The sequence below is a fragment of the Mustela nigripes genome, chromosome 10 (genome assembly GCF_022355385.1).
Source record: "Mustela nigripes isolate SB6536 chromosome 10, MUSNIG.SB6536, whole genome shotgun sequence".
NCBI classification, from domain to species: Eukaryota; Metazoa; Chordata; class Mammalia; order Carnivora; family Mustelidae; genus Mustela; species Mustela nigripes.
Window position 1 is genome coordinate 56,202,417 of NC_081566.1, and position 23,791 is coordinate 56,226,207.

Genomic DNA, 23,791 nt, shown 5'->3' on the forward strand with positions numbered 1-23,791 from the left:
GCCATTCAGTAATTGGTAGCTCTTATTTGGTGTTTTGACTAAACTAAGGCTCCAAAGCCATCAGTGTGAGATCACAGACGCGCCCGGGCACTCACAGACGCACACAGCCAGTTCGCTCCCCCACCGGTCACCAGCTTGCAGTTTTGTATCCAGACTTTTTTTTTTCCCCCCAGTTCTGATTATTCTTTATGTGGCTTGGAATAGATCCAAACATCAAGCAAGAGTGCATATTATTTGCATAAACATTTTTATTTTTAAATTTTTGTGCAGGGGCACCTGGGTGGCTCAGTCAGTTAAGCGTCTGCCTTCAGCTCAGGTCCTGACCCCAGGGTCCTGGGATCGAGTCCCGTGTAGGGCTCCCTGCTCGGCAGGGAGACTGCTTCTCCCTCTGCCTCTGCCACTCCCCACTCCTGCTTGTGCTCTGTCTCACTCACCCTCTCTCTTTCTCTCTCTCTCTCAAATAAATAAAATCTTTATGCGCTGTCTTCTTCTTGTAGTTTGAAGGTGGTGAATCATTGTCCAGCGGAAGCTTGTGTCCGAGGTCACGGCCCAGCAGTGACCTGAACAACAGCAGCCTTCAGTCCCCAGCTCACCTGAAGGTCCAGCGGAGCATCTCCGCAAACCAGAAGCAGCGGCGTTTCAGCGATCATGGTGGGGGAAAGTCCAATAAGCGAGAAGCCAGACCAGTCCTCCCCAAACTTGTGCTCACGGAGCATTGTGCAGTCACGTCTCTATGTGCTTGCGTCATCCATTATCACAGATCTATATATTACTTACTGCACCATTAATACAATCCCCTTTTCAGGGACTGACCTAATTTTTGTAATCAAACAGTTTAATGTTAGTACCAAGTAGAAAATATGCAAATAAAGGTATTTTTAATTTAGAGTTTTTGTTCGTGAGGAGAAACCGTGTCAGTTGATTTTCAGCTAATTATGCTCTTTAATTCTGTTGTAGCTGGTCCATCCATTCCCCCTGCCGTATCATATACCAAAAGGCCTCAGGCTAACAGCGTGGAGAGTGACCAGAAGGAGGAGTGGGATAAAGACCTAGCTCGCAAACTCGGCAGCACCACGGTGGGCTCACAGAGCGAGATGACCGCGAGCCCGCTGGCGGGGCCGGAAAAGAAAAAGTCTTCGACTGTTGCAAGTGTGAGTGATGCTCCGGGCATCTCGCGGTTTGCTGGAGTTCTTTGTTGTCGGGGTTTTTTTTTTTTTTTTTTTTGTACAATCTTTGAAACACGTTTTATCTTTTTCTAAAAACACGTTTCAAAATTTTAAAGTGAGTCATACATTTAAATAACATGCAAAGGAGGCCAAGCTTCTTTAAAATGCACATATTGCATTTTAAGAACAAAAATATAAAATATGAATTCTTAAAATAACACTTACCTCAAAGTAATATTTAAAAACCTCACTGTGAAATGGTACATTAAACTTTCCTGCCTCATTTTTCCTGTTTGTAACATTTACTTAAAACTACATTGGTGCATTTAATTTTATATTTACAAATAAGCAGCTCAATGAAGACAGACTCCATGAATGATTAATTTATGAAGTTAGCTCTTAGTATTCACTCAAAACAGCAAATTTGTAGGGGCGCCCAGATGGTTCAGTCGGCTGAGCATCCGACTCTGGATTTCGGCTCAGGTCATGATCTCGGAGGCCTGGGATGGAGCCCCACGTTGGGGTCCCTGCTGAACGGAGAGTCTGCTTACTCTCTCTCCCTGCCTCTGCCCCTTCTCCCACTTGTGTGCATACACTCTATCTCAAAAATAATAAATAAATCTTAAACACAAAAAAACGGCAAACTGTAGAAATTATATAATGGGAGCTAGAAGATAGATTGGAGCCTTCTCTTGTAAAACAGCAGGAAAGAATAAAAAGAAAATACAAAAGAAAAAACTAAGATATACTAAGGATAGAAGTAGAATTGGAAACATCTGGATAATAGGAGTTTAGAAGGGAAAGAGCACACAGTGAAGGGGAAGAAATACTTGAACAAGTAAGAACAAGGAAAGATGAAAAAACTTAGAAAGATTCAGAGGGCTGTGGGTAGCTCAGTCAGTTAAGCTTCAAGTCTTGGTTTCAGGTCATTATCATAGGGTCATGAGCTTGAGCCCTGCATCAGGCTCTGTGAGAGATTTTTTTCTCTCTCTCTCCCTCTGCCCCACCCACCCCTTGCTCACTCACTCTTTCAAATAAATAAATAAGACTCAGAAAGCCAGAAGAAAAACCTACTCCTGCACCCATTAAAGTGGAACATATACACGCCAAAAACAAATCTTCTAGAAGGTTTCCAGGATGAGACAGCAGATGACCTTTAACAGGAACAAAATTAAGACTGACCTCAAATTACTCAACAGTAACATGGATTCAGGGAGATACATGGAACAGTATTTTTTAAGCACTCAAAGAAAATCACATTGAACCCAGAATTTTATATCTAGCCTAACTGTCATTTAAATGTGAAGGTATGATAAGCACACTCTTTGGCGTAAAATACGTCCAGTCTTACTACATAGGGACTCATTTGTTAGCACTGTATGGTTTGAGGAGCGCTGCGCTCTTACAAGAAGAGAAGTGGATCTGGAGAGGTGCCATAAAATATATGGAGTTGAAAACGATCAGATAAGTTATTCAGGTATGTATGTGGTAGCATACGCAAAAAAAAAAGGAAAAAATATGGGCGCCTGGGTGGCTCAGTGGGTTAAGCCGCTGCCTTCGGCTCAGGTCATGATCTCAGGGTCCTGGGATCGAGGCCCGCATCGGGCTCTCTGCTCAGCATGGAGCCTGCTTCCCTCTCTCTCTTTGCCTGCCTCTCTGTCTACTTGTGATCTCTCTCTGTCAAATAAATAAATAAAAATCTTTAAAAAAAGGAAAAAATAATGAAAATTTAGGACCAGTGTTCTGGACACTACCTAGGAAGTAGGGGTGGGGTGTTAAAGGAAGAAGAGCGTACGCCTTGTTCACAGAAGATGGGGAGAGTGCGGTAAGTTTAAAAACTCACTAGCGCTAAGCACACATGAGTTCAGGGACTTAAGGGCAAACAACGTAAGAATAAAAATAGAATCTATAACTTTTAAACTAACAGAAGAAAAAAATATGATTGAGCCTATGGAAAGTAGGAAAAGAAAAGGAAAAAAAAAAACCAGAAAGCCTAACACAACCTTAGTTGCAACTGAGTTCAACTCCCAAGCACCCACTGTTTTATGTAGTTCATTGAAACCATATCTTTTTTAAAAATATGGGATTTGATTATCGCCTCCTAGACTCTGAAATGGGTGTGCATACCCATTTTCAGAACTGGTAAAGACAACCCCCTCTACCTGCCAACTTCACAGAGTCTGAGACCTCACTTAGAAAAGTAATTTTCCTAGGCAGGCCATCATTTTCCTTTATCTAAACATTAGCCAGAGGACAGTTTCTGGGGCATCATTACCCCACCATGCAGAAAGAAAGAATTTGGTCCCCTGTTTGGTGCCACTTGCTGTCCTTCATCTCAGGCTGGTCTTAGTTTCCCAGGGACGTACTCAGCTGCCTCTTTCTACCCCTCTTTTTATGTGCTGCTCTTGTCTGAAGGTCCCCCCCCCATTATGAAAATGCCATTTTTGCAGATCGCTTCAAGCCCCATCTCCTGGGTCGAGCCTTCTGTGACTGAAAGCTCCAGATCTCATCAGTCTTTCTGATTGTTGTAGCACATCTCTTAGCCCTTCGTTGTACGCAGTCTTGTATCATTCCCTGTTGCTTCCCCATGTAAACCTTATCTCCCCTTACTTATAATCTCGCGTTGTACGTGGACATGGTAGCTTCCTCAGAACCAGTAGTGCTGAGGCACTTAGTGGCTGTTCCCAGCATATTTATGAACTTAAAGAAGTATGAAAACCAAGACCTTGGTTTAAATTCCAGTTAATTATGCCACTCGTAGTTATCATCTTTAAGAAATAAAAATATAAGCCTGGAGATTCTGGTAGAGAAATTTTGTTCTGAGCCACTTAGTACGAAATTTATCTTAATTTGCTGTGTTAATTTTGACAATATGAGAAACCAAAATAATATATCTTGTTTAATTTTAACAGTTTAGAAGCATCTCAGGTAAAAATTAATAGTTGACCCTTTCCCATCCCTTACCTTCTAGTCTCACCTTCCTATATAACTAGTGTTGTCGTTTGGGATGAATTCCTTCATAGAATCTCCTTTTTAAAGAAAACATAAATGAATATATATGTACATACAGGATTTATTTTTTCGTAAAATGAGATCATACCCTGTTACATTTTAATTTTTCTCACAAATAATATTATCAGGTCCTTTTACATCAGAACACTTAGATCTCCTCTTAAGACCAGCGCCTTATTTCCTCTGTATTAATAGACGTGCTATCATAATTTTTCAGCTATTTGTGGAATATTCAGAGTTTTCAGTTTTTCAGGAAGTTTGTTCTCGTACACTTAGGTTATTATTGCATTTCTGTTATATACATTCTCAGAATCTGGTTTCTGGGTGACACGTTTACCTCAGGTGGCTCACCCCCCTCCTCAGTCCGTGTGGCCCGTGGTCCCCTGGAGTGTGTAAGCCTCCACCCTCGCTCCCATGCCCTCTCCAGAGCCACGGCACTAACTTGTGCTAATGGACACTCCTGGCTCTGTGTGTATCCTTGGAATAGGCTCACTTAAATTTTTAATAAATACTGCCAAGGTAATTTTAATGGTTGGAATAATCAGAGAGTCATTATATCTCCACAAGCTTTATCAACAACTGGATATTATTGATCTTTAAAAGTCTTTGCCTGAGGGGCAAAAAAACAAAAAAGTATACCCTTTTGTTTTTAATTTGCATTTCCCAGACTACGGGTGACATTGATGGCGCGGCCTGCGGAGTGTAAAATGTTTGTCATCTGACTCCTCACAGAAAAAGTTTGCTGACCCCAAAGTACAAAAGCCAAATACACAGCTTTAATCTCTTTTCTTTGAGGTAATGTCTAAAAGAAAGGAATTTGAGCATTTATAATCCAGGCTCTGTCGTATTATAAAATATTAATTAAAAAAAAACATTTTACCAGTGACTCTATTATTTGTCTATAAATGGAGTATAATAGAAAATATGTAATCCACTCTAATGGGATGATGTGGGTTTTCACTTTTTTTTCCACGCAACACGTGGTACTCATCACAGGTGCCCCCCTTAATCCCCATCACCTATCTAACCCTAGCCACCTCCCGTCTGATGGCTTTTTACTTTCTGATGGAAAAGAGGGATAGAGAAGTTAGTAGATGATATAGTTCAACAGTGCATTTAATGTTTATAAAATCAGGAACCTTTTTCAATCAATGGTAAAAGCTCTTATTTCTAAGTATGATTCTGTTGACAGTATGACTTAACAGTAGTCTACTGTGTGACTTAAGGGTGATGACGACAGTTGGGGGGGAGTTCTGAGGTAAGTAGTTACTAGATGTAGTCGTTGCTTGGTGAAATTTGTTGGTGATCATCTCTTCTATTGTTCTCACCCACTACATTACAGACTCTAAATGATGGGAGTGTTTCTATTTGTGCGAGACCTTAGGGGTCTTTCCACAGTAATACGCAGGAAGAACAAACTTAGTATTTTTGCCTTCGAGAAATTCCCATCCAGAAATCTTGCATGTAGGAGTCGATGGTAAGCTCTTGGCTAACCTAGAAACTCGGAGGCCAGATGTTGAGTTTTGAAGTTGCAAATATATTACGTTATTCCTTCATCAAAAAGACAATAAAACTTGTAAATTTGTTTTTCAATATTATTTATCACATATGTAAATAAGAAAAACTACAAGATTTTGCATCCTGTAAAAAATACTATCAATCCCCTTCTTTAAAAAAAAAAAACAAAGGGAAGGAGATACTTCTTTCTGGGAGACTTAGGCTGAGAGTGCCATAATTATAGTATAAAACATTTTCCTAATAATCATAGTATAATTATATAAAATCACGTTAGTATGAAATGGGCCCAGAGAAGTTGTCTACACAGGCCTGGTTTCTTGGGAAAATCAGAAAAATGTGTACATCCACTTTAGGACAGTTTCCAAGCCCAGAGTTCAGGGGTCCGCGAGGATGGTTTTAGATCTAGTCCCTAGATCCTAAACAGAGCCTCCCTGAAGGCCACTTCTAAAAGTTAATTTTATAGATGCACGTCTGTCACATGGGGTCAGCGAGACTGTGCTCTGCAACTTTTACATGATCCTAGGCCCTGTTTCCCGGGGGCGGGGGTGCTCCATCTGAGTGTCGCTGGCAGCCAAGGGACAATGGAAGGGAGGTGGTGCGGGAGAACGGCGAACCCGGAAGGCAGTCTTGAAAGAGAAACTGGTCACCCGTCGCACTTTGAGAAGCAAAGTAGTGTTACTGCAAGTGACCAGAAGGAATTGGCCAGGAATTTGTTCATGGTTAGGTTACTCAGATGGCAGTTTAGCCAAAACAATGAAATTATCTAAAAGAAGTTTAAGAACTTGCCACAAGCTAGTTTCATAATGGATCTCTCCAGAATAAACTGGCTTCTTTGCCTTCATTTAACGTGGACAGTGTCTAAAAAAATGTTCTTAATGATCTTACTCTCTTCTGCTACCACACTTTTAAAGCTTTTGTGGGTTTTTTTAAGATTTTATTTATTTATTTGACAGAGATCACAAGTAGACAGAGAGGCAGGCAGAGAGAGAGGAGGGAAGCAGGCTCCCCACCAAGCAGAGAGCCCAACGAGGGGCTCAATCCCAGGACACTGGGATCACTACCCAAGCCGAAGGCAGAGGCTTTAACCCACTGAGCCACCCAGGTGCCCCGCTTTTGTGTTTTTTATGTAAATGGTGACAAATTTCCTTCCATCCAGGAACCTAGGCTGTTGAAAAGTTTGAAATCTGCACTTAAACAATTTTGTTTATAGGAGGCTTTTTTTCTCCTCCAAACTTAGTCGAGACATCCTAGCTCTTATGATTCAACAAATTTTAAGTTCGTTATTTGTTTCAGAGAACAGTGAAAGCCAAATTAGCCAGGAATAGGGAATTTTTTTTTTTCTGTTGGAGTAAGGATTAAACAAAAGAACATGCGTCCCATTTGGAGATCATACCCATATGGTTTAGTACTGGTAACTAGTCAAGACTTTGGCAGGCACAGCAGCGGAGGTTCCAGATCAGTGGTTGTGTGCGTGGTAAGGAGATGCTTTCTGTCTTCGCTTATTCTCTTTGCTCCGGAGCTGCTCACACTTGGCTTGCCTCCTGGCCTAAACCTGCAGTGAGGGAGTATTCCGAGGCCCGGCATGCCATTGGTGCTGGTGGCCGCAGCCGGGCACGCCTCTGACCCGGGAGACCGCGTCTCCTTAACGTTACCGTGGGCTGTGGGGGCTCCGGGAGCAAGTGAAGAGTGGCAGCCTGCAAGCTGTGGGGGCCACCGCTGTCACTGCCGCAGGTTTCCGGTCTGTGATTGTATTTCTTGTGGCGTCGTCTCTTGCTCCTGGCCCCACAGAGCTGCCTGTACCACTCCCCTGCCCTTCTCCCTACCGCCAGCTTATAGGGGAGAAAATAAAAATCGCTTTCTCATTGCTTCCAAACAGCTGCTCACTGCTGCTGCAGGACGACAAGCTAAAAAACCATCATGAGCTTGTCGTGCTTTGCCTGTCACTCCTGCCGTGTAACTGAGAGAGAGACTGGTGTGAGATTAGCTTGGTCATGTAAGGTCTGACAAATGAACATTCTACGACGGGGTTTTTTTCTTTTTTTTCCAAAGTCCTTTGCCTCCTAAATTCATTTCTTTGACTTTCCACAGCTACAGTTAGAATATTAAGATGGATTTTTTTTTTTTCCTTCTCAAAGAGCAATGTATATCCGGGAGGTAGCATGGCAAGAAGGAACACGTATGTCTGCGAGAGGACCACAGATCGGTACGCGGCACTGCAGAATGGAAAGGACAGCAGGTAACTGTCACTGCGTCACGTGCGGCCCGCGTCGCTGTCGTCGTGCATTACTGCTCTTGCTGGAACACCTGTAGCTCATGGGTCAAGAGCAAGGGGACTGCTAGAGGCTACAGCTGCAGCCAGCCGTTCTCGCTAAGGCGTCTCCCCTTCTGTACCAGGATGGGAGCGTGCTGAGGGAAAACGGACGGTAAATCTCTTAACCTGTGCTCTGGCTGCCGCGTGAAGCCTGGTAGTAAATATTTCGGTGTGCTAAAACAGATTATCCCCTCCTGACCTGATCGTCTTAATTTGTCTTATTATATACCTGCTGCTTCCTTTTTATCTTTTACTTTACTTTTTTTTTTTTAGCCTTCCCTCCTCGCCCCTCCCCCTCCCGTCACGCCATTGTCGTGTCCAAACCATGGAGGTCTCCTTTTCCTTCCTTTAAAGAAATGTGGCCGTTTTAGCCGATCATTGAGAACCATGGAAACCTCAATATGTTTTATTTTAAATAAGGACAAATCATAGTATGTTTATTATTTTTAAAATTTAGCTGCTTTTCCTTGTGAGTTTTAAGGACTCTTCATCTATATATAGTACAAAAGGGCAGGGAGCCTGTTCTCATAAAATTCTGGTCTTCGCTCCATCCGTCGTCATGTCAGTGGATGGGACAGACTATGCTTAACACTTGCTCCCTCCCAAATAATAGACATGTGAAGTAAGTGTGATTATGGAGCGTACAGAGGTAAATGTATCTCCCTCGCACCTAAGATCCTTTAAGCTAGAAAAGGACTTGGGGACTGATTTCTGACTTCACTCCTTCTCCCTTCCTCAGTCCTGATCTGCAGCTCCTTTAACGTACCACAGTTAATTGATGAGTAGAACGAGCTGAAAGTGTTCTCATGATGTTTCCAGAGACAGTATTTGTCGTAATTATGAATTCTTACTGTGTAAGGGACAACAAACCACAGCAACACGTTCCGCCAAACGATGGCTCTTGGAAAGTGAAAAAGGTCTCAGATCATGAGAGTAATTTCATTGTCCTTCTCAGATTCACAGTCACAGAGCAAGCATGTACAGGATCTTTTCCATGGAAGGTAGTGGTAAATTCACTCTGTACGTTTTTTGGCAAGAATATTGGTTAGTCACTAATAATGCCACTAATTTAATTTCTTTTAAGTGTCTCAGTCATGAAAGGTGTAGTCAATTTAGATTTTAAAAATCTATCTCTTAAATTTAAGTAAACTGCCATTTCTCTTCTCTTTTACATTTCTATGGTCTTCTCAACTGTTTTCTGTCGAAAGCCTTACGGAGATGTCCGCCAGTAGCATATCCTCTGCAGGCTCTGCTGTGGCTCCCACCATCCCCTCAGCACGACCCCGCCACCAGAAGTCCATGTCCACTTCTGGCCATCCTATTAAAGTCACACTGCCAACCATTAAAGACGGCTCTGAAGCTTACCGGCCCGGGTAACGTGCTGGGTGCATTGCGTATCCGAACATAGCGGCTTACAAAAATATACGATAAGCACCATCACATCGAGAGCGTTCCAGGAAGATTCAGTGTCTGTAGCAGGGGGAAAAGTTGAATTAGAACATAAACACACCACACCCTACCTGTTTTCAAAAATGTTGCATATGATTTAAATCATTTCCTAAAGGAATTTTCTTTAAAGATTTTGTTTTAAATCCACCTATAAAGGATTGCTGCCCCATTTATCATTCAGGTAAATTGAATTTTTATGGTGTAAAAACAGAGCTACAAGAGACTGGGAATGGAGACCTCTGGGTAACCCTAGATGCTGCCAGTTACTTTTTTTTTTTAATGAAATTGACTTTTTTTTTCTCTATCAGGGAAACAGATGATCTCAAAGAACCCTTTTAGGTTTAAAATGATATGTCCATTTTTCCAGTATTTGTCTATGTTAGGATTTCTGAAGTTCAGAAGCATTGTTAGTTAAAGGGTTACTTACATCAGTGGGGTCACGGAGCCTCACATTGTCCCCCAGGCCTGCACTGTGAATACGAAATGGTTCTATTCAGATGCCTTTTGATGAAGAACATTCGTGTTCCACAGTCCCGAGTGGTTTAAATTCTGAAGTGTTTGGATCCCTGTTTCAATAACTTCATCATATTTCTCTAAAAGGCGTTTCGTTTTGAACTGAAGTGTCGTCCCTCTCCCCTCAGTGCGGTGACCCCTGTGCATCTCTAATGGGAGCAGGTGAAGCAGGGCCTAGGGAAGGTAGCCGTGGCAAGTTCTTGGTAGTTCTTGGTTTTGCTTTGTTGTTTTGTTTTGGTAGATTTAGAATGAGTGAAAGCTTTCTCAGTCACCATTCCGAATAACCTAACCTAATTTGTCCCGACAGTGCGACACAGAGAGTGCCTGCTGCCTCCCCCTCTGCTCACAGTATTAGCGCCAGCACCCCGGACCGCACCCGCTTCCCCCGGGGCAGCTCAAGCCGCAGCACTTTCCACGGGGAGCAGCTGCGGGAGCGTCGCAGCGCCGCCTACAACGGGCCACCCGCCTCCCCCTCGCACGAGCCCGGAGCCTTCGCACACGCCAGGAGGGGGACATCCACGGGTATAATAAGCAAAATCACATCCAAATTCGTTCGCAGGTCAGTACCGATGTGCGGTGGTGGTTGTTTCCTCGAGGAATTGCAAAGGTGACTCGGTTTTTTCTTTCACCTTTCCTGTGATCTTCCAAAATGGTTTCATGGCATTTGACCGAAGTTTGAAGAAGAAAATCAAGGAGGACATGATGTATTTTTCCCTGAGACAGAGAAAAAAAATGGGCAACATAGGAATTGTTAAATTCTGTAAAAGAGAGTGGAGAGAGTGGAAACATCAAAAATACGTTTAACAGATTATCTCCTACTCAAATGCCTTGATTTAAAAAAAAAAAAAAGGAAATAATGAGTTTCCATTTGTCCTTCAAGTAATATTTTTTCAGATTACTTTTCAATCACTCACTAATAATGTGTAGTTTACCCCTTTTTTCCTTCCTTGTGAAACAAGCCTCTGTTTGGGAGTCCCATGGATCACTTATGGAATTTAACATCATAGAAGCTTAACACCAAAACCCAGCAGAAACAGAATGAGTCCGAGTATAGTCAACTTCTAATCCAACAGAGTTGTGCTCTTCTCAAAAGTTCCCTGACGCATTGATGACGGAAGTCGCTGAACGCGATGCAGGTGGATGTCTGTTTGATCTATGATCAGGTCCCCCTGAAAGCCTGCAAAATTCTGCACGTACAAAGCCCTGTGCTAGGTGCCAAGCAGGACACAAAGATGAGTAAGACCACATCTGTGTGCTCCAGACACCTGCAGTCCTGGAAGGGGCAGACGTGTGAGCGGATAGCGTGATAGCGAGCAGAACGCATGCCACAGAATGCGAGGCCAGAGGAAGGCACCACTGTCCACGGGGGTGGGGGACAGCTAAAGCTCCATACCACAGAGTGGTTTGAGGAGGTAGAAATTCCAGGGAGGAAATTATTATACATGCTTTAAAAAAACATTAATTAAATACTTAATTATCCAGGTTATTAGTGTTTTAGGATTTCAGAGAGCGTTTGCTGCAAAGAGAAGCAGCAGCTTTAGTCTCTCGCCTTTTCTTGGAGCTATTCATGGACAGTTTACCCAAGCTACCCAGCTGCATTTAAAACTTTAAATGCTCAAGTGCAAGATTGATTTCTAACCGTATCAATGGTGATGTTGTACCCTGTGGGCAGCGACCACGCAGCATGACACCTGGAGAGAGAAAGAGCCGGAACGAAGCTCACCACAGAGTCAGCAGGGCAGTCAGTGCTGTCTGACCGTCTTCAAGGTCCTGGTCGGATCCGCAGTAGTTTCTGGTGGGTGGAATTTGGCTGACCACTCAAAGCCAGGATTAATTAGTCATGGCTAAGGCAGGATTAATTTTGAAGTGAAGGAGGATGGTTTTGAGTCAAGAAGCTCAATTATTAGTTGTACATTAAAGCAACGTGTAACATATTTCTCTTTACTTTGCGATGAAAGCATAGATTCTAGAGGAAGCATAGTCAAGAGCCCTGGAGAAGAGGTTAGGACAGAGTGTCGGAGCAAGAACGTGGCAGGGAGAAAGTCTGTTGGGAGCCTGGGATGGAGGATGGCCGTGGAGCCACGTGACGGACCTGGGACGACCTGCTGGTGCCGCTGCCCAGCCGCGAGGGAGACGGAGGGAGCCCCTTCCCAGGAGCACTTCCCACACCGCGTGGCGCCCTGCACACGTTTTGTCGCTTGGCCCTTGGTCTTCCTCCCACCTCGCCAGCTGTCCGTCTCCAGCCATTTTGCTGGTTCTTTGCAGGTTCCCTTGTCTTTCCCCTTCACCTCGAAGGACCAGACTGGCCCAGGGCTTGGGCTCCGGACAGGCTCTCCTCTCTGGCCGTCCTCACTCTCTTGTGGATCTCATTCAGGCCGACGACCTTACATTCGTCTTACGTGAACAGCTCCCAAACCTGTGTCTTTCCCAGGTCGCACCTCTGAACTAGAGACTCCCGTAGCCGGTTGTCTATGCAGCCTCTCCACATGGCTGCATAGACTCCCAGACAGACTGTGTCCAAAATCCACCTCCCCACCGCCCCCCGACACCGGTCCTCCCTCCTTCTTCACCACATTAGGTAATGGGGACACCTTCCTTCTAGTTCTCAGACCACGCGCCAGGCTGCTGGCCGCTGGTGTTGGCTCTGCCTTCCCAGCTTCTCCCAGACGGAGCTTCTTCAGTCACTCCCACCGCAGCCTCTGTCACCGAACCCACTGCCCGTCTCCTGCCTGCTAACAGCCCTCCTCACTTCTGCCTTGTCCTCGTCTGTGCTCAGCAGGGCCTGTCCGCACTTGAAAGCCCTCAGCTTGCTTTTATCCCACTCAGAACACAGTTCGAAGCCCGCACAGTGGCCTTGGAGGCCTCCAGTGGCCTGGCCATTTCTGCTCTGACCTCATCTTCTCCCCACGCCCGTCGCTGGTCACACGCCGGCCACATGGGGCGGCTGAGTGTCCTCGCACACACCGGGGCTCACCGTGCAAGGTTTTGTGTTTGCGGCTCCTTCTCCCTGGAACCTCTCCGCCCGCCCTCCCCCTCCCCCATCCCCTCAGCTGCCCAGCTGGCTGCTTCTGCACTCATCTGGGTCTTTGCTGGAGTGTCCCTTCCCCGGCGAGCCCTTCCTCCATTCCCTCTTTACAATCACTGCCTCTTCTAGCAGCGGCCCTCTCTCTGCCTTGTTTTTCTCTGTAGCATCTAACACTACCTGAAACCATTGCATTGCGTGCGCGCGCGCACACACACACACACACACACACACACACACCCCACTTTACCTGTTTGTTCTCCGTTGAATCTGCTGCTGCGTGTTGAGGGCCCGCAGCGACACGTGACGTGGCATTCACACATGTGTGGAATGAGTGGTTGAATAGTGTGGGAGACCGATTTTAGAAGTAAACAGATAAGGTCACAGTCAGTCCCGGTAAGTGTTCTGAAGGAAGCAGGCCCTGAAATAGAAAGTCCTCTGAGGGTTCAGGGTGGCCGAGCTGGCCTCTGAGAGGAGCCAACAGGAACATTTCCAAAGTTCCACGATGCCTTTCTTAACTTCTGAACAGTATCGTTTCATTAGAGCCTTTTGAGGGGCAGCTCGGGGAGAAGAGGCCAGGGTAGAAGTTGTTTGCTATCCTTTGTTGGCAGTTTGGTAGGATTTTTTTGTCTTTTAATTTTTGACATATTTTTAATTAATTGAGGATTTGGTTAGAGAAAAGAAAAAATTGCCAGTTCTCCTCGGAGGTCACTTGTCACCACGTGAACAGCATTGGCTTTACGAGTGCGTGTGTGCTCGCTGCCGGGCACGGTCTTCCCTCGTGTCGCCTGCGCAGCTGCAGAGGGTGTGTGGGCCGCACGCACGGCCCCGTGCAGGAGCACACGCGGAGCGCTGGTTTCTGTACCAGGACCGAACTGCGGCGTTCTCAGCCGCCAGCAAACCGAAGTGCGGTGGATCTAACTGTTGCTCAGTATATTGAACTTTGCGGGAGGTTGGAGGCCTGGAGGGAACTGGGAGAATTTCCCGATGTTCAGGAGCTATTCTAGCCTTATTGTTTATCATTCTCACCCCAGTTCCCAGATTGTCCGTCCTTCCCACTTGTCTCTTCTTAAGACCATCCTGAGTTCAAGCCCTCCCTTTCTGTCTGTCCCCTTTGCCTTCCTCACTTCCCTGTGACCCACACTGGCCCCTGAGTGACCAGCGGCCTCCTGGTGATGTCACGGGGTTGTCTGGCTACAAGCTGCCCCCACCCCCACCAGACCTCATCTTATGGGGTGATGTCAACAGGGACAGCCCCAACACCTCGCCAGCTTTAGCGCCGACTGAGTTGATGTGCCACTAGATGCTTAAAAAGAGGAAAAGATAAGATGTTATAGGGGAAAACATAAGAAAATTTGGGTTGTTAAACTTTAGGAAGGGAAGGGTAAACAGTAATCTGGAGTTAATCACTCGTGTACTCGAAAACCACTGTTACAAAGAGGAAGCCCGTTAAGTTCTCCTTGGCCGGTAAAAAGGCTGTATGCTGAGATGCCACGTGAGAGAGTTGTTTTCTGGTCTTAGGAAAGAACTTTCCAATTAGGAAAGTGACTTACACTAGAGTACTCTATCAGGGAGGGTGTAGAAATACTATTTCAAAAGCCTAAAAAAAAAACCCTTTTAAATAGCATTGAGAACTGTTTGTTTGGATAGTTCCATTGAACTACTATACAAACTGGAGATTGTAGCAAACCGTATGATTTTTTAAAAAGATTTTATTTGACAGATCACAGGTAGGCAGGCGGGGGTGGGGGGAAGCAGGCTCCTCGCTGAGCAAGGAGTCTGATGTGGGGCTCCATCCCAGGACCCTGAGATCATGACCTGAGCCGAAGGCAGAGGCTTAACCCACTGAGCCATCAAGGCGCCCCAACCTTAATGATTTTTTAACCACAGTGCTCTCTTATTAGGGAATAACCAAATTAGGTCAGTTGAGTATATATTGCTGTGCATAAGATAGATGGCCACTTTTGTCTGTGTTTTATAAGTGTTCAGTGTCGGGGAGCCGTGCTGCCCTGCATGTGCTCCGACAGCCCGCGGGCTCTGTATCTCCCCAGCTGCCTCCCTCGGGGCGGCTGGACTAGGTGAAGCCACTGCCACGCGGCAGACGCTCTTCAAGTGGGTGTTTCTGTCGGCTTCCAGGACGGCAGGAATGAGGGGATGGGAAGACATGCTGAGTCTGTGGCTGTTTCAACAGTGAGAACAGGAGAAGTAGAGCCTCATTCCTAATGCTTCAAGTTCGGCAGCTGCGGAATAGGTGTCTACTAACAGCCACTTAGCCGGCGAAATAGAAGTCGGACACAAGCCCGGGGAGACGCACGCCCCTTTCTGTTAGAGCAGCTGCCTCACTGCCCTTCGTTCCCGCCGATGGGCCGCCCTCCAGGACATCTGCACGGCTGCACGTGCCCGATGATATGCATTTCCAGCTCTTGTTCTTTTTTATTTTTTTAAAGATACGTCCATGTGCTATCATAAAGATAGGTTTGTGTAGTTAACACTGAATTATTACACTTGCCAATGAAAATGCCAGTTATTGGAAATTTAAGAAATCCCCATTTGACTGTAAGAATCTGTCTTGTCTGTCCTTTTTGATTCAGAGAGGAAAAAGGGTTTTGCACAACATGTTTGTCAAGAAAGGCCTGGTGTTAAAGACCCTGAGATGCATAAGGCATTCGTATCTCTAACCTCCAGCTCAAGCCGTAGAGGTCGGGGTGTGGGTATGATTCGCTCATTGGGAGATGAGGAAAGTGGCCCTGATTTTATTCCCACTGCAGTCACTTTACAGAAATAACATGAATGTTCCTGGAACAGTGAAAACATTAAGAAAACATTAACTTCTGAGTTTGAGTTGGTTATTTCTTCCCAGCGATTTAATAGTATTTTGCTCTCCCATGCCATCTCTTAATGCATCTAAATTGGTGTTTAACTTGATGCTCCTCTGTCAAGATTTAATTACATTTGAAAATGACAAAGTAGTTAAAATTTTAGTAGACTTCAAAAATATAAATGACGTTCAACAGAAGGACGATTAGTAGAGTTTTCCGGGTTTTATTTCACAGGTCGATATCCAGGTAAGATGAATGTTTCTGCCTAATTGATCTCATGTTTTTAGACTCACCTGCTTGGATAGGCTGTCGGTTTGCTGTAACGTTTGATCGTGTGCATGAATCACTAGTGTAACATGTGAAGTTAAGTTCATTGCTGATTTGAACTTGGTTCTTATTTGTAGAAACAGAGATATGTTGAACTTTATTTTTAACAACAAGGTTATATATTTTCTAAATTGAGCGACTACTAGAATTACATTTATAACAAATACAAAGTTGGATCTCACTGCTGAAAATTATTAAATAGTTTTAACTATAAATTGAACTAAACTCAACCCAAAGAGAAATTCTGACTTTAAAATTGTGACTGGGAATTGGAAGATCCTCTTAAAAACAGAAACAAAAGCAAAAATGCTAAACCATCAATCTAGCATCTCCTCTGACAAGACCCAGTAGACGCTCAATAAAATGGCAGCTGCGCTGCTTACAGCGCAAACGTGCAGAGCCGTGTGAGGCTGACTAGTAACAGAAAAGTGTGCTGAAGTTTGCTTAACACGTTAACTTTAACATCATTTTAGATGTGGGTTTTCTTGGTCTATTTTTCACTCTTATCATTAAATCTCAACCTCCACTTTGTTTTGAGGGATCCCAGTGAAGGCGAAGCCAGTGGCCGCACAGACACCTCAAGGTGAGGAGCCACTACCAATACTTCGCTGCTAGGCCCCCGTCTATGCAGACTTGCTTTCGAAAGACGTGCAGGACCTAATAAATCTTAAGAGCTAATAACTAGAGAGTATGTGCATTTTACGCTTTTATATCGGGATGGGTTTGCTTAATGTTGCCTAGCATTTAACAAAGTGTGAGTTCACTTGAAGTCTGCTTTTCTCAGCATTGTTTTGACTTGTATGCTCTGTAGAGAAGTAGCCTTCCTGTTCTATAAAATGTGTCCTAGCAGAAGAATTAATGGATTAAAATGTACTGATCCTTTTCTCACTAAAATGATGTAACTGGAATTAGATAACACGGAATACGGAGGTGGCCAAATTATGTAGGAAGGTTTGAGATTAGGAACATTTTAGGTGAGTGTGCAGTGGTGGACCACATTTGCAGACGCTCGCCCTGCCTCCCTCAGTGGTTTTTGGCATCCAGCGGTGGCTGTGTGTTCCTTCTGACGGCGGGGGGGGGGGGGGGGGGGGGGGCCCCGGCGCAAGCCCAGTCGGAATCAGGTGGGGGGCCCCGCTCCCAGGGTTTGAGGTTGGGTTGGGGGTCACTGCATGAGATGCTGGTGCTGCGGGTCCGAGACCCACGCCAATGGTGTGTTAGTACTTGTGTTCATATTGACAAACGGGAAGTCAAAGAAAGGAAGGCATTAAATTATTTGACGTGTACGCCAGCTTGAAAGGACCCATACAGATCACAGAACCTGGACGAGCACCTCCACAGTAGGACAGATGCCTCAGCTTCATTCAAGAACGAGTTTTGACCGGCTGAGCACAACCCCCAGTTTAATTGCTACCTCTTAAAATTAATTAAAATATAAAATATAATGAGCTTGGGAAGACTTTACCAAGCATTCCTAGGTGATTTATTTATTTATTTATTTATTTGCAAGCTGCTATATTTGGTCACAGTAGTTGAAATGTCTCTCTGTTGAGTTAGGTGCCCGAGTCCCCATGGCAGGCAGCCGGAGGAAGGGGAGGCAGGACGAGTAGTCGGACTTTCCTTCTGCCTGTGAAATAAACAGGAAGGACGTTTGGGGTAGCCTCTCCCCTCCCTGAGTCGCGGCTTCAGAGACTCTTGTGTCTCATCCCGCCTTTCCACGAAATTTCCCTCTGAGACACGTGATAGTACAGTGGGTGCCACGGGTGGCCGCTGCAGCTTTCCTGTCTGTCCTCTGTCCTTTTCACAAGGCTGCGGTCCCTTTCTTTCCTTATTACTGGGGTTAGTTTTCTTTTTTTTTTCTTTTCTTTTTGCTTTTCAACAACCTTAGTGAGTGCCTACTGCCTATCGGTAGCCGGTCATTCAGTTCTCACAAGAGCCTGGTGAAAAGTATCCATTCTACAATTGAGGAAACTGCATGGAGCAGGAGGTCCTGTTCTGTCAGGGATGTGGCGGGGCACACTGGTGAAAAGCCGGGGCTCTCGAGCCAGACCCTGGGGGTTTGAGCCGTGCCCCACCACTTGCCTAGCTGTGTGACCTTGGGCAGTTGCTCTACCTCAGGAGTTGTTAGGGTAAGTGAGTAAATAGTGCATGTTGGGCACTTGCAACAGTTCCTGGCACCTAGTAAGTGCCCAGTAAATGTTCGCTGTCGTAAGTAGCCTTAGCATTTTCAGGAGCCTTCTACGTTTCCCACTCCCAGTGAAAACACCTTTGAGATACATGTAGAAAAATGACCTTGGTGGAATGGAAGAAAAACGGCTTCCTGGTCTTTGTTTTTTCGGCTCATTAGCTCTATGACCTTAGAAAAGTACTGTGAGTTTCCTAGCCACCGGTTCTGTTTTTAAAACGCGGGTTCAATCACGTGGTCTCCTGGGTCCCTTCCAGCCCTGGCATGCCGATTCCATAACCGGAGCTGGGCATGTGGTTCTGATAAACGACTCTCCGGAGATCTGCAGGCGCAGGGCGGCCTGCGATGCAGTGGCTTAGTGTCCGTGAGCCAAGAGAGAATGAGAGAGAAGATAGTGAAACAAACACTGCCCGTATTTGTCTAATAGTCTTGAGAAGTTCATTTTCTCTACTTCTTTCTTTCCTGATTTTCTCAAACTTGCATCGTTTGCAGAGATTTGGGCTAAGGTACATAGGAATAAGGAAGAAAATGTGTATAGCAGTGTACACATAGAAATGCACATACACGACTATATGTGCGAGTATATCCTAATTCTGACATAAAGCATATGCATGAACACAAAATGTTCATATCATAGGTTATAGACTCCTTTCAAAGGTTATCATTTTTTCTTTAAATCACATATAAATGAGCTAAATTAACAAGTTAAAATTGCAACATCTGTATCTGGAAAATTGCTCCGCAAACTTAATTACAGGGTCTTCTGAATCATAAATCATCTATTTTACCTTTCTGGGATGATTTGAAATAGGTTTTCTGGTTCTATATTATTTACGGGAGCCCTACAATACGGACAGTTCAGTCAGGTTGATTCCCTTAACAAACGTGTCGGTCAGCTCCCGTGTGCCCAGCGCAGCCCTAGAGGCCTGAGAGAGACCAGGGAGCAAAACAGATGAGATTCTGGGCTCTCCCAGAAGTCACAGCCCAGCGGCAGAGTCGGACAGGAAACAATGACCGTCATAGCTAAACTCATCAGCTGGTGTATTAGGGAAATACAGTAGATGAGAATGTAGCAAGGCCCCTAGAGGAAGCACTAGAGCAGGGCCGGGGCGGTGGGTGGCCCAGCCGGGAGGAGCTGGGGGTGCCCCAGGCTGGTCGAGCCGAGCGCTGACAGGAGGAAGGGAGGAACAGCCTGAGGAACGGCCCTTGTGCCCTGAGCACGGCACGGAGGCCAGTGCGTCTCGAGAGGAGGGAGCAGCGAGGAAGCTGGGAGGAGATGGGGGGTCGGAGGCAGGAGTGGGGGTGTGGGCCGCGTGGAGCCTCGCAGGCGCCGCTAAGGACGTCTTTAGCAAAGCGCCGAAAGCCCGAGCGGGCCCGCCGGCTCGTCGCCCGTGCGGTGCGAACCGCCTTCCCTCGCAACGCAACACCGTTGGTCCGCACGATGCGGTGCGAACAGGCCCTCTGTCGCCATGACTGCTAGCTTTGTCCCCAGTCCTTTTCCTCCCCAAAAAGGTAGAGAAAAAGGGGAATCTATGTTTTTACAAATATGTATTTGTAAAGAGAATGGTAGCGGTTTCTGTGTGTGTATAGGTACAGGAAATGGAGCATCTGCTTTTGCAGGTTAAACAGAGAAATTATGGAGGAGCTGACAAAGCGCTAAGTTCTTCACTTTCAGCTGTAAACTCGTTTGCCACAAACAAGGCCGAGGCAGATGGCGTCCCGGGGTCTGTTTGGGGACAGCGAGATGACGCAAACATTTGTATTTACCTGAAGGCAGTCTGTGAATTGGGTAGTTTAGACTGAGCGGTGACCGCTGAGGCTTCGTGTGTGCTTTGATTTCTCTGCTGAACGCGGTTTGTGTTTGCATTCTCTCCCTCTGCCCTCTCCCTCTAGAAGTACGTCAGGGGAACCAAAAGAAAGAGACAAGGAAGAGGGAAAAGATTCTAAGCCACGTTCTCTGCGTTTCACGTGGAGTATGAAGACCACCAGTTCAATGGACCCCAATGACATGATGAGAGAAATCCGGAAAGTGTTAGATGCAAATAACTGTGATTATGAACAAAAAGAGAGGTTTTTGCTTTTCTGCGTCCACGGAGATGCCAGACAGGACAGCCTCGTGCAGTGGGAGATGGAGGTCTGCAAGTTGCCGCGCCTGTCCCTGAACGGGGTCCGCTTCAAGCGAATATCGGGGACATCTATTGCCTTTAAGAACATCGCATCTAAAATAGCAAATGAGCTTAAGCTGTAAAGAAACTCAAATTTACAGGATCAGGGAAGATACATTCACGTATGAGGTACAGTTTTGAATGTATTGGTAATGCCTAGCGCGATGGGCCTGTGAGTCTCCCACGCTCCCCCACCATGTAGAAATCGCCCTTCATGCAATAAGGACCTCCATAGTTAGGGACTGGACGGCTAGAGTCCGCGTGAAGTATACGAAATATCTGTAGCTAAAAAAGTAGGTTCACATGTACAGGTAAGTATCTTGTGTATTTCTGTTCATTTTTCTGTTCATAGAGTTGTATAATAAAACAGATGATTGCTTAAAGAACTTGTATAGTTGTCTAGATTTCTGCACATAAGTGTATGACGCTTTCAGTTGGAGATGTTCTTCCCTGTTATTTACATTCTGGTGGGTTTTTTAAATTCTTACCTCCATCATGCAATTTTGAAAATTGTGTCCAGAATTAAAAGTGCACAGAAATAGTCTTTAAAATTGTAGCATGGACTTTTAAAAATTATTTTTAAATCCTATTTAAATTTAAACCAGAAGCTGATAAATAGAGATCAGCTTTACTATACACAGAATTATTCCTGCTTATCTTTGCTCTCAGACCAGGTGTAGCTGAGAAAATACAAAATGTTTACAGTGTTGGCACTTAGAGTTTTTAAAATAAACTACATGGAAATAATCATTGCTTTGCCTTGAGCTATCTAAGAAGTGCTGGGGAAAAAGTTAAACCTGTATCAAATTTCTTTGAAACTTCTAAGTGGTTTTTGGCCCACTGCTAAATGTAGCAGCAAAATTAAAAAGAATCAATACTCCATCTGGCTATTATAAATGTGAACTTTCACTTAGGTTTGCTGCCTCCTGAATACCGCAGTGTCATTGCGGAAATAGAGTAATATCGGGACCGTCTCATAGCACAAACTCATCCTACAGGGTTGATCAATGCGTTAGCTAAAGAATCATGCCACTCAGGAACTAACTGGCGTTTGGAACATTGATACCTTGTCTCCTCCGAGCCTCTTCATCCACCCCCGACACAGTAAGATCTGTAAGTACTTAGGAGACTTTGGAGCAAAACCTACTATTTATAACAGTGCATTATTGATTTATGCTTACGTGGTTGTTGAGTTTGTTCCCAGGTAACCTGTTTGTTTTTACTATTTTGCCAGATTTCTTGTATTTATTCCACATCGTTATGCCTATAATGTGCAGCTTTGTAATTGGGCATTTGCCTCCTTTTCTTTGATAATTAGTGATATATGTGATGTAAAACCACTAGGAAAGGTACCTTTTCATACTTGTTATTTTTTACGGAATAAGCCTTGGAGGTTGACTGTGCAATGTTATTTAATGTTGTAATTACTGTAATATCAACATATGGGCCCCATCTGCACACACCTGAGAAATGGAAAAGTGTATTCAAATTTTATCAGTTCAAAGGAGAATAAAGCTGTGATAAATACTGTAATTCTAACCTACATCAGAAAGCTCCCTGTGTAGGTGACGTGCCATTCCGTAATGGCGTCCGGACTAGGGTGAATTTTACATTCTGTACTGTACTGTGACGTAGCTTTCTTCTGTAACAGTTCTGTTCTAAAATGAAGTGTATTTTTGCCTTAGCAAAGGATGGTGTTTGGAAAAAAAAAAAAACAAAAAAACAACGACCCTGTGTAGCCCCCTTTTTAACCTAGTGTTCATTCAGAAAAATTGATGCAAATCTTTATTCACTTTCACTGGTGCACACTGAAATTTTACTTGAACAGTTCTCATAATAAAGCACTTGTCTTCTGCTCTTTATCAGAATGTGAATTACCTGTTTCCTGGCACAAAAATATTCTGTATGGGGAGTTTATTTCATGTGTTCTAAATTTAGTGGGCAGGGGGTGGAACTATGTAGGTTTTCAAAATGTCATTATGACAAGAAAAATTGACTCTTTTTATAGGAATTCCTAGCATCAAAATACTTAAAAAAAAAAAAAGCCATCATAGAAACTGATGGGGGGCGGTGGGAGGGTAGGGGTTGGTTTCCTTTTTTTGTTACATTTTCTCACCCTGGTTAACTCTTATATGTTTGTGGCAAGGAACTTTACTTCAGTATTTTTTATGAACTAAAAATGAAATCTTGATATTCATTTCAGATTTTCCCATTTTATATGACAACATAACTATTTTTTTGAAGAATTAGAGGAATTTTACAATATGTTTACATAAATAAATACCACTTATATTCACTGGCTATGTGATATCAGGGTTTCCTTGGTTTCTGTTTAAATATTATTTGACTTAACATCCCTAATATTAGATTAATTATTTTGTAGAGACTAGGTTACAATATTGAATTTGATAAATAAAAATTTGACAAATAATAACATGAAATAATACTCAAGAATCTTGACCAAGTAATATTGTCTAAGGTAGGATTTGATTTAAAACCTGATGGGCGTCTGGTGACTCAGTCATTAAGCATCTGTCTTCGGCTGAGATCATGATCCCAGAGTCCTGGGATCAAGCCCCACATAGGGCTCGCTGCCCAGCGGGGAGCCTGCTTCTCCCTCTCCCTCTGCCGCTCCGCCTACTTGTGTTCCCCCTCTCACTGTCTCTCTCTGGATGAAATAAATATCTTTTTTTTTAATTAAAAATTAAAAATAAAATAAAATAAAGGGCACCTGGGTGGCTCAGTGGGTTAAGCCTCTGCCTTCAGCTCAGGTCATGATCTCAGGGTCCTGGGATCAAGCCCCGCATCGGGCTCTCTGCTCAGCAGGGAGCCTGCTTCCTCCTCTCCCCAACACTGCCTGCCTCTCTGCCTACTTGTGAGCTCTCTCCATCAAATAAATAAGTAAAATCTTTTAAAAATACTACTACTAATAAAATGAAACCTGAAAGACCTGGGGCACCTGGCTGGCTCGTTCGGGGGAGCACATGCAGCTCCTGATCACAATGTCATGAGTCTGAGCCCCACATTGGGAGTAGAATTTACTTAAAAAAAAAAAAAAAATCTTTTGGGAAGTGATTTTCAGGATCATTTCACAATGTAGGCAACAAAAACAACGTGAGACACCAATTTACTGTAAGTAAGTGAGCCCGTAAGAAAGTACTTACAGTGGTCCCTGCCTTCATTTTTAAGTCTTCATTTTGCAGCACCCACTGTGTCTTAAGACCTATGAAAGAATCGTAAAAGGTGGTTCCTACTTCTGAGATTTTGGTCCATTTTGGAAAGACAAAATGTAAGGCACACAAAACTG

At 44.4% G+C, this 23,791-nt stretch overlaps 1 protein-coding gene across 3 annotated transcripts in view; it reads left to right on the forward strand.

Annotated features, from left to right (window-relative positions):
• MARK1 (microtubule affinity regulating kinase 1) overlaps positions 1-22,346 on the forward strand; it is a 110,041-nt gene extending 87,695 nt beyond the window's left edge. The window contains exons 12-18 of one of the 3 annotated variants that reach the window (XM_059413369.1): positions 498-651; positions 958-1,151; positions 7,832-7,932; positions 9,216-9,380; positions 10,277-10,528; positions 16,676-16,720; positions 20,213-22,346. In XM_059413369.1, the coding sequence (XP_059269352.1) occupies positions 498-651; positions 958-1,151; positions 7,832-7,932; positions 9,216-9,380; positions 10,277-10,528; positions 16,676-16,720; positions 20,213-20,567 (1,266 nt within the window). In that variant the 3' untranslated portion in view covers positions 20,568-22,346. The remainder of the gene's footprint in view (positions 1-497; positions 652-957; positions 1,152-7,831; positions 7,933-9,215; positions 9,381-10,276; positions 10,529-16,675; positions 16,721-20,212) is intronic. The other 2 variants (XM_059413370.1, XM_059413371.1) reach the window with 2 other exon arrangements.
• The last annotated feature ends 1,445 nt before the right edge of the window (positions 22,347-23,791 follow it).